Source organism: Muntiacus reevesi, chromosome 5 (genome assembly GCF_963930625.1).
Source record: "Muntiacus reevesi chromosome 5, mMunRee1.1, whole genome shotgun sequence".
NCBI lineage: Eukaryota > Metazoa > Chordata > Mammalia > Artiodactyla > Cervidae > Muntiacus > Muntiacus reevesi.
The window spans coordinates 18,120,196-18,133,854 of NC_089253.1; the positions used below are offsets into that span (position 1 = coordinate 18,120,196).

A 13,659-nucleotide genomic window follows, 5' to 3' on the forward strand; every position below is an offset into this window, starting at 1 on the left:
CTTCACAGGTAGGAAACAGACTTTCCTGGAGACTCATAATTGCTATTGTGATACAACCAGATTAGAACTAGGGTCTTCTGAGTCTCTGTCCTGGGTTTTTTTCCCCACTGTGTCAGGAAACTGAGAAAGAAGATGTCAGAGAGGTCTTATAAAGGAGACTGCAGTAAAGCCTTTGGTCTGTTGTTCCTTAGTGAGGAGGTGGAGCCCTGGGGCTCATGCCATATGGTGGAGAGGATAACACCTGCTTTGTAAAAACCTGTACTGATTTTAGTATCTACAATTAAAACCGCCAGATTGTCAAGGACATTTTCTCCCCAATTCAGAACATTATCCCTGTGGTTCAGTTCTTTTTATTTCCTTACTAGTTATATGTAGGGTTATGGTTTGTCCTATGATAGCATGGCATCGTTTTCCATATTGGTTTCACACAAATCATGCCATTTGATGTTGGAAATATTTGAATGATATTGTAATCTCCATGACACAACAAATTGGGACTCAGAGATTACGTGACTTGCTTCCTATCCGTGAATGAATTAGTAGTAGAAACCAGTATAATATTAAGTTCTCCTCAACATTCATTTGTACATTTAACCATAGCTATTTATTTAGCACTTTCTTTGTGCCCAGGTATTGGTGATACAGAGATAAAATTTTTGCGTTATCTTAGTCCTTGAGAAAAAATTAACAGAAGGATGAGGACTACAAGAGGAGTATATGAATAACGTACAATGGGGTCATATTTGATGGAGTGATTTATTCTGCTTGGTAGTACAGGATAGTTGGCACAAGGTTCTTGGGCCCTCACAGTTTGTTCATTTAATAAACATAACCTTTAATGTTTCTTCTAGTTCTAAAATTCTTTTATTTGTAGCTCATTGGTCTGAGATCCATCTCTCAGATTATTTAGCATTTTAGTGCCTGATCTCTCATTTATAAAATGATCACCTACTATGTTATAGGCTCCGTGAGTGCCCAAGAGTCAAGGATGGGTAAGATCTTTGCTCTTGATCTCACAACTTAGTGAGGAATCAGAACACGTAAGCAAGGATTGATAACACAGTGTCAGGTAAGTAACACAGTGTCAGGTAAATGTAGGCAATGATACCAGCCAGAGAAAAGGGCAATCAATGCTTTCTTGTGTGAGGCAGCATGTACAAAAGCCACATTGTTAAGGATCCATCATGTCAGGTGAAAGAACTTGGACTCTCCACTCAGGCTAAGGAAGTATTTTAAATAATGTAGTTAGATGTTTATTTTAGTCTAAACTGTCATCTTAGAAAGGGCTTCCCTGGTGGCCCAGTGATAAAGAATCTGCTTGCCAGTGCAGGAGATGTGAGTTTGGTCCTTGGGTCAGCAAGATCCACTGGAGAAGGAAATGGCAACCCACTCCAGTATTCTTGCTGGGAAAATTCCATGGATAGAGGAGCCTGACAGGCTACACTCCATGGAGTCAGAAAGAGTTGGATATGGCTGAACTACTATTCAGCAACAACCATTTTAAAAAGATACCTCTGGAATTTGGATCTGTGTTGAGAGTTGGACTGTGAAGAAAGCTGAGTGCCAAAGAATTGATGCTTTTGAACTGTGGTGTTGGAGAAGAGTCTTGAGAGTCCCTTGGACTGCAAGGAGATCCAACCAGTCTATCCTAAAGGAGATCAATCCTGGGTGTTCATTGGAAGGACTGATGCTGAAACTGAAACTCCAGTACTTTGGCCACCTCATGCAAAGAGTTGACTCATTGGAAAAGATCCTGATGCTGGGAGGGATTGAGGGCAGGAGGAGAAGGAGACGACAGAGGATGAGATGGCTGGAAGGCATCACCAACTTGATGGACATGAGTTGAGTAAACTCCGAGAGTTGGTGATGGACAGGGAAACCTGGCATGCTGCGATTCATGGGGTTGCAGAGTCGGACATGACTGAGCGACTGAATTGAACTGAACTGAGTGGGATGAATTCATATCTCTGTCTCTCTTGCCATGCTTAATTTCTTAAGTTCAGAAAAGATACATAAAAAATAAATCAAAAACAGTGCTTATTAGTGAACCATTGTTGGAAATTCATGGAAGATAGAAAGCAGATAAGATTAGATTGGCTGGAGCAGCAGAAAGTACAGCTGCTCTGTGTATGGGGAAGAGAAAAATCCTAGGAAAGTAAAAGTAGCTCCAGAGAAAATGGTGTGAGAGAATATATATAGAAAACAGGAAAGATTCCTGGGTCATCTTGAAGAGTAAATTAATTTAAATCCTGTAACTGAAAAAGCAGGGGCAGTCTCCATGTTAAGTGAGCAAAAGGTATCAGAAGATTGATCCTAAGCTTAAACCAGACACTTTTCTAAAGAAAGTACCCTGCCTCTTTGTAAATTACCCATATCAGGAGAATGCCTGATATGGGTACAGTGGCCTGAGAGAGGAACAGAGCAGAACTGGAGTTAACTACAAATCTCTACAGCAGGTATAAAGTAGAGGAAAAGGATGCTCGGGCCTGGTGCACTGGGAAGTCCCAGAGGAATCGGGTGGAGAGGGATGTGGGAGGGGGGATCGGGATGGGGAATACATGTAACTCCATGGCTGATTCATGTCAATGTATGACAAAACCCACTGCAATGTTGTGAAGTAATTAGCCTCCAACTAATAAAAATAAATGAAAAAAAAAATAAAGTAGAGGAAAAGGAAAAGAAGCTCTGAAGTGGAAAAAAATACTTTAAATTTCTGCATCCCAAGGATAAATTTCTTATGCCTTTGATAACTGGCAGAAGAGGAATCTCTACCATACATACTCTTCCGTGCTGACACACTCTGAAATGATACTTGTCAGTTACCACATCTGTATAACTCATATACAGACTGCATCAGACTGCCCATTCAGAGGAAGAGACAGCAGAGAAGCACACTCATATGACTACAGTGGAAGCATATGCTAGGTGTATACCCTGATTAATCTGATTTTTCACTGATAAATATGAGAGGAGAGCCAAGGATCTCCAGACACTTGAGAGGAACAAAGCATTAAAGAGAAGGACCATGATAAAGAAATAAAACTGATCCCAGAGGAAATTGATAATTCAGGAAAGAAAATTAAAAAGAACTCTAATATTGGGTTGGCCAAAGAGTTCATGTGGGCTTTTCTGTAAGACGTTTCAAAAAACTGGAATGAACATCTTGACCAACCCAATATATTCAAAGATTTTATAGATATTGCACCTCCCAAAACATGCTACAATCAGAGCAGTGGTTCCCAACCTTTTGGCTCCAGGGACCAGTTTCGTGGAAGACTAGTTTTCCATGGATTAGGGGCAGGGGAGTGGGGATGGTTTGGGGATGATTCAAGTGTATTACATTTATTGTACTATTGATAATCTATATTAGCAGTTACTCCCCAGCACTGGCATCATTGCCTTGACTCTACCTCCAATCAGGCATTAGATTCTCATAAGCAGCACACAGCCTAGATTCCTCATGTGTGCAGTTCACAATAGTGTTTGTGCTTCTATGAGAACCTAGTGCGCTGCTGATCTGACAAGAAGTGGAGCTCAGGCAGTAATGCAAACAATGGAGAGCGGCTATAAATACAGATGAAGCTTTGCTCACTGGCTGGCTTGTTTGCTTGTCCACTGCTCACCTCCTGCTGTGTGGTCTGGGTCCTAACAGACCATTGACTGGTACTGGGCTGTGGCCCTGGCGTTGCGGACCCATGGATTACAGCAATCAGAGGATAAAAAAAAAATCTGATTAAAGAAATAAATTTCCAAGGATTAAAAAATGCTCATAAAGGTAGATTAATGATATAAAACATAAAGGCATATGGAAGGTAAAAGAATAAATGATATAAGACATTATCCAGTGAAATTGAGGAAGAACTAGAGGATTAAGACATTAGAGTAGAAAAAATAAAGGAATAATGGAAGAAAAATCTCTCAGCTAAAGAAAGGTATGAGTCTTCAGGTGAAAGAGCCTACCAGTTACCAAGTCAGATAACTGTAAAGAGAACCAAGAATAAAGAGAAATATTTTCAAAGCTTTCAAAATAAAAACACAGCTAATGTGGCTCATTAGCAGTAGTGGTCAAAGGAGCAGTATTTTCAGAGGTAAGAGGAAAATTATTTAGAACCAAGAATTCTGTACCTAATCAAACTAGCTTTCAAGCATGAGGTTAACATAAAGGTATGTTTGAACATGTGATGATCTAGTTTACCACCCTTGGAAAGGCTAAACACTAAATATTAATAATAATTACTTGTTGGGTAAATCAAATCCTTTATGATTATATAGTGAAAGTGACAAATAGATTTAAGGGATTAGATCTGATAGGGTGCCTGAAGAACTATGGATGGAGGTTCATGACATTGTACAGGAGGCAGTGATCAAGACCATTGCCAAGAAAAAGAAGTGCAAAAAGGCAAAATGGTTGTCTGCAGAGGCCTTACAAATAGCTGAGTAAAGAAGAGAAACTAAAGGCAAAGGAGAAAGGGAAAGCTATACCTATTTGAATGCAGAGTTCCAAAGAATAGCAAGGAGAGATAAGAAAGCCTTCCTCAGTGATCAATGCAATGAAATAGAGGAAAACAATAGAATGGGAAAGACTAGAGATCTCTTCAAGAAAATTGGAGATACCAAGGGAGCATTTCATGCAAAGATGGGCTCAATAAAGGACAGAAATGGTATGGACCTAACAGAAGCAGAAGATATTAAGAAGAGGTGGCAAGAATACACAGAGGAACTGTACAAAAAAGATCTTCATGACCCAGATAATCACGATGGTGTGATCACTCACACTCACCTAGAGCCAGACGTCCTGGAATGTGACGTCAAGTGGGCCTTAGGAAGCATCACTATGAACAAAGCTAGTGGAAGTGATGGAACTCCAGTTGAGCTATTTCCAATCCTAAAAGATGATGCTGTGAAAGTGCTGCACTCAATATGCCAGCAAATTTGGAAAACTCAGCAGTGGCCACAGGACTGGAAAAGGTCAGTTTTCATTCCAATCCCAAAGAAAGGCAATGCCAAAGAATGTTCAAATGACCACACAATTGCACTCATCTCACACGCTAACAAAGTAATGCTCAAAATTCTCCAAGCCAGGCTTCAACAGTACATGAACTGTGAACTTCCAGATGTTCAAGCTGGATTTAGAAAAGCCAGAGGAACCAGAGATCAAATTGCCAACTTCCATGGGATCATCGAAAAAGCAAGAGAGTTCCAGAAAAACATCTACTTCTGCTTTATTGACTAGACCAAAGCTTTTGACTGTATAGATCACAGCAAACTGTGGCACATTCTTCAAGAGATGGGAATACCAAACCACCTTATCTGCCGCCTGGGAAATCTGTATGCAGGTCAAGAAGCAACAGTTATAACTGGACATGGAACTACAGACGGGTTCCAAATTGGGAAAGGAGCATGTCAAGGCTGTATATTGTCACCCTGCTTATTTAACTTATATGCAGCGTACATCATGCAAAATGCCGGGCTGGATGAAGCACAAGCTGGAATCAAGATTGCCGGGAGAAATATCAATAATCTCAGATATGCAGATGACACCACCCTTATGGCAGAAAGCGAAGAACTAAAGAGCCTCTTGATGAAAGTGAAAGAAGAGAGTGAAAAAGTTGACTTTAAACTCAACATTCAGAAAACTAAGATCGTGGCATCTGGTCCCATCACTTCATGGCAAATAGATGGGGAAACTGTGTAAACATTGGCAGACTTTATTTTTTTGGGCTCCAAAATCACTACAGATGGTGACTTCAGCCATGAAATTAAAAGACGATTACTCCTTGGTAGAAAAGCTATGACCAACCTAGGCAGCATATTAAAATGCAGAGACATTACTTTGCTGACAAAGATCCGTCTAGTCTAAGCTGTGGGTTTTCCAGTAGTTGTGTATGGATGTGAGAGTTGAACCATAAAGAAAGCTTAGCATGAAAGAATTGATGCTTGTGAACTGTGGTACTGGGGAAGACTCTTGAGAGTCCCTTGGATTGGAAGGAGATCCAACCAGTCCATCCTGACTGAAATCAGTCCTGAATATTCATTGGAAGGATTGATGCTGAAGATGAAACTCCAATACTTTGGCCGCCTGATGCAAAGAACTGACTCATTTGAAAAGATCCTAATGCAGGGAAAGATTGAAAGCAGGAGGAGAAGGGGACAACAGAGGAGGAGATGGTTGGATGGCATCACTGACTCAATGGATATGAGTTTGAGTAAGCTCCAGGAGTTGGTGATGGACAGGGAACCCTGGCATGCTGCAGTCCATGGGGTTGCAAAGCCTTGGACACAACTGAACGACTAAACTGAACTGACCTGTTGGATTGATGGTAATTAAGAATATTCACTTAAAAATTCTTTTTACCCAAGCATTAGATTGAAAAACCAGTTAGGACTGAAGTGCTAGTAACTAATAGTTGTCATTCTGGGGTTTTCTTCACTGTTGTCTTTGAAATTTCTTTGCATTTCTGTGTTGGAATTTATATTTCACTTGCAGTGCTTCCTTGTTTTTAGTTTGCTTCCTAGCTTGGTGGATCCCATCTTCCAGTAGCTTTGAGAAAGTAAGTGGGAAGTAAATACTTACTATCTTTCAGGTCTCAAAATGAAGCACCTCTATTCTGCCTCCCATTTGATTGATATTTGGCTGAATATGAAATTCTTGCTTTAAAATAATTTTCCACCAGAATTTGGGAAGCATTGCAGTTTTGTCATCTAGTTTTCAGCATTAGCTATTCAATTTCTAAGGTGTTTTATTCCTGCCTCTTTGTACCTGACCTGTTTTTTAATTATTTTTCACTTGGGAGGCTTGTGACATTTTTTGTCACCATCACTTTGAAGTTTCATAATTTCACCTTTATATTCACCTATTTATTTCATGAGGAGCTTTGTGAACTCTTTCAACCTGGAAACTCAAGCTTTCAATTTTAGGAAATTTGCCTGCGTTGTTGATGATTTCATCCCCTCTTTTCTTTGTTTTCTCTTTTTGGAGCTCCTATTTTTTTTAAGACTTGCTGGACTAATTCTCTGATTTTTTAAAACATTTACTCTTTTTCTTGCCTTAATTTTGCAGCATAGATATGTAGATTGGTTTTCAAATTTGCCTACCATCAAATTGAGATTTGGTCTTCTTAACAGTTACTTCTCATCTATTGTCTTTGCCTCCTTTACTAATCCTGCCTCCTTTCCTATTTTCCCCAACCTTCTGAGTTTAATGGCTTTAACAGGCCATTATTTATTATAGTTCTAATGAGATTTTAAGAAATAGATGCCTATGTTCAATCTGCCATCTTTATCAGGCATTCCTGAGGAATTTTTGCTTTTAACTCCTTACATATCTGTATTATATAAAATGTAAGATAAGAACCTGCTAGTTAACTTAAAAATTTTTACTTTTAAAAGGTAGCATTATTGACTGTTATTTATGTACCGTAAAATTCATCCATACTACTTGAACTGTACAATTCAATGATTGTATTAAATTTATAGACTTGTGCAGCTGTCTCTACAATCTATTTTTGGAATATTCCCATCACCACAAAGAGTTCCCTAGTATTCTTTTACAGTTCATTCAAACTCCCATGCCCGCCCCCCCCCCCAAAAAAAACTCCCATGCCCAACCCTAGGAATCCACTGATATTCTTTCTGTCTATATAAACTTACATTTTCCAGACATTTTATGTAAATGGACTCATAGACCACGTAGTCTTTTGTGTCACTGGCAGTTTTTGAATTATGTCCTGCACTGGAGGTCCTGTAAGAATCTATGAGGATGCCAAATTTCCTTACTTAGTATGTCAAATGTGGTAAAGGCCACTCTCCCACACATAACTCTAGTATAATATTCAACTAAATAAGTTCCTTCACTTATCCCATGTTGTTCTGACATTCCTCTCTCCAGCGGCCTCAAATGGCAGCAGAAGGGGAATTGTCCATGCATCTGTCTCCTGCATCAGATGGTGAGCTACTTTTAGGACTCACACCATCTTTTTCATCTTCGTACATTTATATCAAAAACATCCATCACAGTATCTTACTGAGCACAAAGTAGATGGTCTGAAAATATCTGAAACTGTTGAACTATATCAGTATCTACTAAAAGGTCTCTATTGCTTCTCTGGTCCTATACTGTAATCATTTAATCTCTATCAAAAATCTCATATCTTGCTATTTTATCTCTTGAATATGTGTTGTAAACAGTAATGGTATGATCTTTTTGCCTGGACTTGCCCTGAAACCTGCCAGTCTTGGCCCAGCTTTGTTATAGTTTACATGGGAAAATCAAGTTTCTGAGATTATAGCAGATTCAATTAGTGGTGCTGGTAAGGGTCATTCTAAGGCAAGGCAGAAGCTTAAGAAAACAGGTAGCATCTGATCTGGGGAAAATCTCATTGCTTCTTGAGACAAGGGTCTCCTGATGTTATGTATGTACAGGTTGAGGTGAGGGTACCTGATAGCATAAGGGATGCAGTATGTTTTGGTAAAGAAGGAAAAGGAGAGGCAAAGACCTTTCAGAACTTCTATTTACTATATCAGAAAGGACTACAGAATTATAATGACAAACTTTGTAAAATTCTGAGCTTTTGATCCCTTTCCCACATGTTGTACTTTATCCTCTCTTCAGCACAGAGAGTAAAATTCATAGAAAAGAAAGAAATATGAGCTTGTCTTCAGGGTTTGGTTTGGGGTAGGCAGGTAGAGAAGCTGTCAGTTGGTTTCCCCATCCACAAATAAGCTTTGGGCGGGAAGGAAGCCCTCCAGGGACTGAAGGGGGAGTGATAGCTAAAAGAAGAGAGGGGAGATGGCTGAGTTCCTGAGGCTGGCTACAATGGTGGAGAACTTGGAGGCTGATGCGTGATTCAGAAAGGGTCAGGAGAAGGTTTCTTCTGGGAGACTGGTAACCCTGGTAGATTAAGTTCCATGTTGGCTTAACCTAATGAATCTGGCTTTTTTCACTGTGCAGAATGTGAAGGCAGTGTCTGAGACCCCTGCAGTGCCACCAGTTTCAGAAGATGAAGATGATGATGATGATGCTACCCCACCTCCAGTGATTGCTCCACGCCCAGAGCACACAAAATCTGTAAGTTTTTGTGATTTATTACAGTTCGGAGGTGGGGAGTAAGGGATGGGTGCCAAGGTCTGGAAGTTTAATTCTCTGGCAGGGGTCCTTAGATTTTGGAGGTGGTGAAATAACCAAACGACCTTTACTGAAGGGTACTTTCTGTACGATTAAAGACAGGAAGTGGTGTATTTCTTTATCACTCGTTTGCAGATGGTCCCAAAGTGTCCTATGTAGTTGGTCTTTGTACCAACTTAGCCTTACTTTCTTTACAGACAGGAAGATATACAGAATTAATGTTACTTAGTGTAGAAGTAACATAAATTGTTCCAGTCTCCTAAGAAGCAACAAATTAGCCTGCTATAGACCTTTTCTTCTCAGTTAAAGTCCAGTGTTCAGGCCCTTAAGACATTACTGATGATACTGAAAGACTCTAGAGAATTTGTAAAAACATTAGTGCTATTAATATCCTGGACATCAGGAGTGCATTTTGATGCTGGATATTGGCAGTGATTTTTATTTAACTTCCTTTGAGGTTCTTGTATTTCATAATTGCCATGATCCTTTGCATAATCTGCGTTTTACATGATTTAGCATCACTGAGCACTGATCTATCATTAGATGATACTCTACTAATGTTTCTTTGTTTGGACTTTTTATTATGACAAGAATTTCAGAATGAAAGAATAATTTAGGACTTAAACTCTGTGGTAATATAAAAAAGATTGTCTCTGAACTAGAGAATTCATGGAAGTATTCAAGCAGATGTTGGTTGACTGAGTATGGGAGATGCTGTGGAGGCAATTCAAGGGGATTGTGACATTTTAGAATTAGAATTCATAAGCAAAATCTGTGGAATCACCACCTGTGTAGGTTACAAAGTCACTTTAAGGAAAATGAGCTTCAGAATCAGAGAGTTGTCCAGAGATGTCACATTGGAAAGGTTTTCTTTGATTTGCAAGCATGTTCATTTAAAAAAATTTTCCCATTAAACCATGAATTCCTTATAAGTATAGGAAATATATATGTGTGTCTGTGTATGTAAATGTGTGTATATATGTATACATGCACACACATAACACACACATATGTGTGTGTTTGCAGTGCTTAACATAGTTCTTGAAAGGTTTTAGAATGGCAGTATTGAATGAACTGATAAATTTGATCTTCATACCATTCCTTTCTAAAAAGATAATGTTAATTCCTAATTTGTAGAAGAAGAAGAAGTTGAGATTTGAGGAGGTAAAGCGATCTATCCAAAGTATCTAAGCAAAATAGCCAAAACTGAAAGCAGGTAATTGACCCCAGGTCCAGGTTATATCCCAGCATATCACAGTGGCCTTTTTTATATGAGCAGACCTGTGTTGGGAGCCAGAAAAAGAGAATGTTAGAGAGGGAAAAGGCAGGGTTCTTCCCCTCAAGGAACCATGTCAGAACTAAAGGAGGACAAGGCATGAAATTCATGTTTAGGTGCCAGAGATATAGTTTGTCTACATGTAAAAGAAATACAAAAAAGCAAAATGGCTGTTTGAGGAAGCCTTACAAATAACTGTGAAAAGAAGGGAAGTGAAAAACAAAAGAGAAAAGGAAAGATATACCCATTTGAATGCACAGTTCCAAAGAATAGCAAGGAGAGATAAGAAAGCCTTCCTCAGTGATCAATGCAATGAAATAGAGGAAAACAATAGAATGGGAAAGACTAGAAATCTTGTCAAGAAAATCAGATACCAAGGGAGCATTTCATGCAAAGATGGGCACAATAAAGGACAAAAGTGGTATGGACCTAACAGAAGCAGAAAATATAAAGAAGAAGTGGCAAGAATACACAGAGGAACTGTACAAAAAAGATCTTCATGACCCAGATAATCACGATGGTGTGATCACTCACCTAGAGCCAGACATCCTGGAATGTGAAGTCAAGTGGGCCTTAGGAAGCATCACTGTGAACAACGCTAGTGGAGGTGATGGAATTCCAGTTGAGCTATTTCCAATCCTAAAAGATGATGCTGTGAAAGTGCTGCACTCAATATGCCAGCAAATTTGGAAAACTCAGCAGTGGCCACAGGACTGGAAAAAGTCTGTTTTCATTCCAATCCCTCAGAAAGGCAATGCCAAAGAATGCTCAAACTACTGCACAATTGCACTCATCTCACACGCTAGTAAAGTAATGCTCAAAATTCTCCAAGCCAGGCTTCAGCAATACGTGAACTGTGAACTTCCAGATGTTCAAGCTGGATTTAGAAAAGGCAGAGGAACCAGAGATCAAATTTCCGCCATCTGCTGGATCATCAAAAAAGCAAGAGAGTTCCAGAAAAACATCTATTTCTGCTTTATTGACTGTGCCAAAGCCTTTGACTGTGTGGATCACAATAAACTGTGGAACATTCTTCAAGAGATGGGAATACCAGACCACCTGACCTGTTTCTTGAGAAACCTGTATGCAGGTCAGGAAGCAACAGTCAGAACTGGACATGGAACACCAGACTGGTTCCAAATAGGAAAAGGAGTATGTCAAGGCTTTATACTGTCATCCTGCTTATTTAACTTCTATGTAGAGTACATCATGAGAAATGCTGGGCTGGAGGAAGCACAAGCTAGAATCAAGATTGCCGGGAGAAATATCAATAACCTCTGATTCTCAGATGATACCACCCTTATGGCGGAAAGTGAAGAAGAACTAAAGAGCCTCTTGATGAAAGTGAAAGAGGAGAGTGAAACAGTTGACTTAAAGCTCAACATTCAGAAAACAAAGATCATGGTATCCAGTTCCATCACTTCATGGCAAATAGATGGGGAAACAGTGGAAGCTGTGGCTGACTTTATTTTTCTGGGCTCCAAAATCACTGCACATAGTGATTGCAGCCATGAAATTAAAAGACGCTACTCCTTGGAAGGAAAGTTGCGAGCAACCTAGACAGCATGTTAAAAAGCAGAGACATTACTTTGTCCACAAAGGTCCATCTAGTCAAGACTATGGTTTTTCCAGTGGTCATGTATGGATGTGAGAGTTGAACTGTAAAGAAAGCTGAGTGTTGAAGAATTGATGCTTTTGAACTGTGGTGCTGGAGAAGACTCCAGAGTCCCTTGGCCTGCAAGGAGATCCAACCAGTCCATCCTAAAGGAGATCAGTCTTGGGTGTTCATTGGTAGGACTCATTTTGAGGCTGCAACTCCAGTACTTTGGCCACCTGATGCGAAGAGCTGACTCATTTGAAAAGAGCCTGATGGTTGGAAAGATTGCAGGCAGGAGGAGAAGGGGACAACAGAGGATGAGATGGTTGGATGGTGTCATCTACTTAATTGACATGGGTTTGGGTGGACTCCAGGAGTTGGTGATGGACAGGGAGGCCTAGCATGCTGTGGTTCATGGGGTCGCAGAGTGAGACACGACTGAATGACTGACCTGGTAAGAATAGAAAATTAAGAAATCACTATCCTGGAGTAGTCAGTAAAGAACTAATCGTGTCTGATCTCAATGTTTCATCTCATTGCTATTTCTACTAGCAATAAGTTAGTGGAATGTTCTCTTCCATTTCTGCCTATTATAACCATGTCCATCCTTCAAGATCCGACTGAAGAACCCCATTTATTTGTTCAGTGATTCATGAAACTTTTACCTGAATGCTTACTTTTTGTTAGATGACTGGTTAGATATAGAAGTGCAGTGATGAACGACACAGATTCTCTATCTTCACAGAGCTTTTAGACTAACCCAAAAATTGTTGTGATATTATTCTGAAAAAAGTGATAAATGCCTTGAAGCATCTCTTGGGGAAGGGTGGTAGAACATGTAATCACTTCTTCTGAACCTCAGTAGTATATAGATTGTTCTTTTTTTCTGATATTTGTCCTTTTCTGCCTTGTAGTTAGGACTTTCTCCAAGACTTCCTTCTTAGAAATAGTGGATGGGGCAGCATTTTGTACAGCAAGACAGAGAGCAGATTCTCATTAAATGCTTATTAAGTAAATCAGTGAATAGGCAATATAATAATATTAGCTGAAATTTGAAAGCTTAATGTCTCCTGAACATGATGCTGCTTATTTCACACATTAATTAGCTTATTTATGGTTTATTAGCAACTCTATAAGTATCACTAACATCACTATTTTACAGACAAGGAAACTAAAGCATAGAAAAGTTAAGTAATCTGCCCAAAGTCATACAAATGATAAGAATAAGATTTGGAATTTAAGTCCAGGCAGGCAGGTTCCAGAGTCTGTAATCTAAATAACTATATCCTATGGCCTCTCAAAGGAGAACAATTTCAGTTTTTTCTCTGTGAGCATTCAGGATTTAAAGAGGGAGTAACTCAAATGAAGGTAATGTTCAATGTTGTATTAGCAGTGAAAAGTATTGTAGGAATACAGGATATTCATTTCAGCTTGGGAAAAAACAGAATTTTACAGATGAAGGGGATTCCCATAGGGTGTCCTTTAAACTCTTTAGAGTGAGAGTTGTGTAGCTTATATTGATTATCTTAAGTGCTCAGACTCTCACTAACCCTTATTGTAAAAAGTTGAGAGCAAGGAAGATCATTTCATTCTCAGAGCCTGGGCGTAGAGGAAGAGTATCATAGATTTTGACCTAGGAGAAGAGATGAGTTTACTGAGATT

The 13,659-nt window shown here is 39.4% G+C and overlaps 1 protein-coding gene across 6 annotated transcripts in view; it reads left to right on the forward strand.

Moving 5' to 3' along the window:
* Positions 1 to 13,659, forward strand: part of PAK1 (p21 (RAC1) activated kinase 1) — a 162,170-nt gene that overhangs the window by 103,317 nt on the left and 45,194 nt on the right. For all 6 annotated transcript variants that reach the window (XM_065937214.1, XM_065937213.1, XM_065937216.1 and 3 more), the window contains one exon: positions 8,951 to 9,067. In XM_065937214.1, coding sequence (XP_065793286.1) covers positions 8,951 to 9,067 — 117 coding nt within the window. The remainder of the gene's footprint in view (positions 1 to 8,950; positions 9,068 to 13,659) is intronic.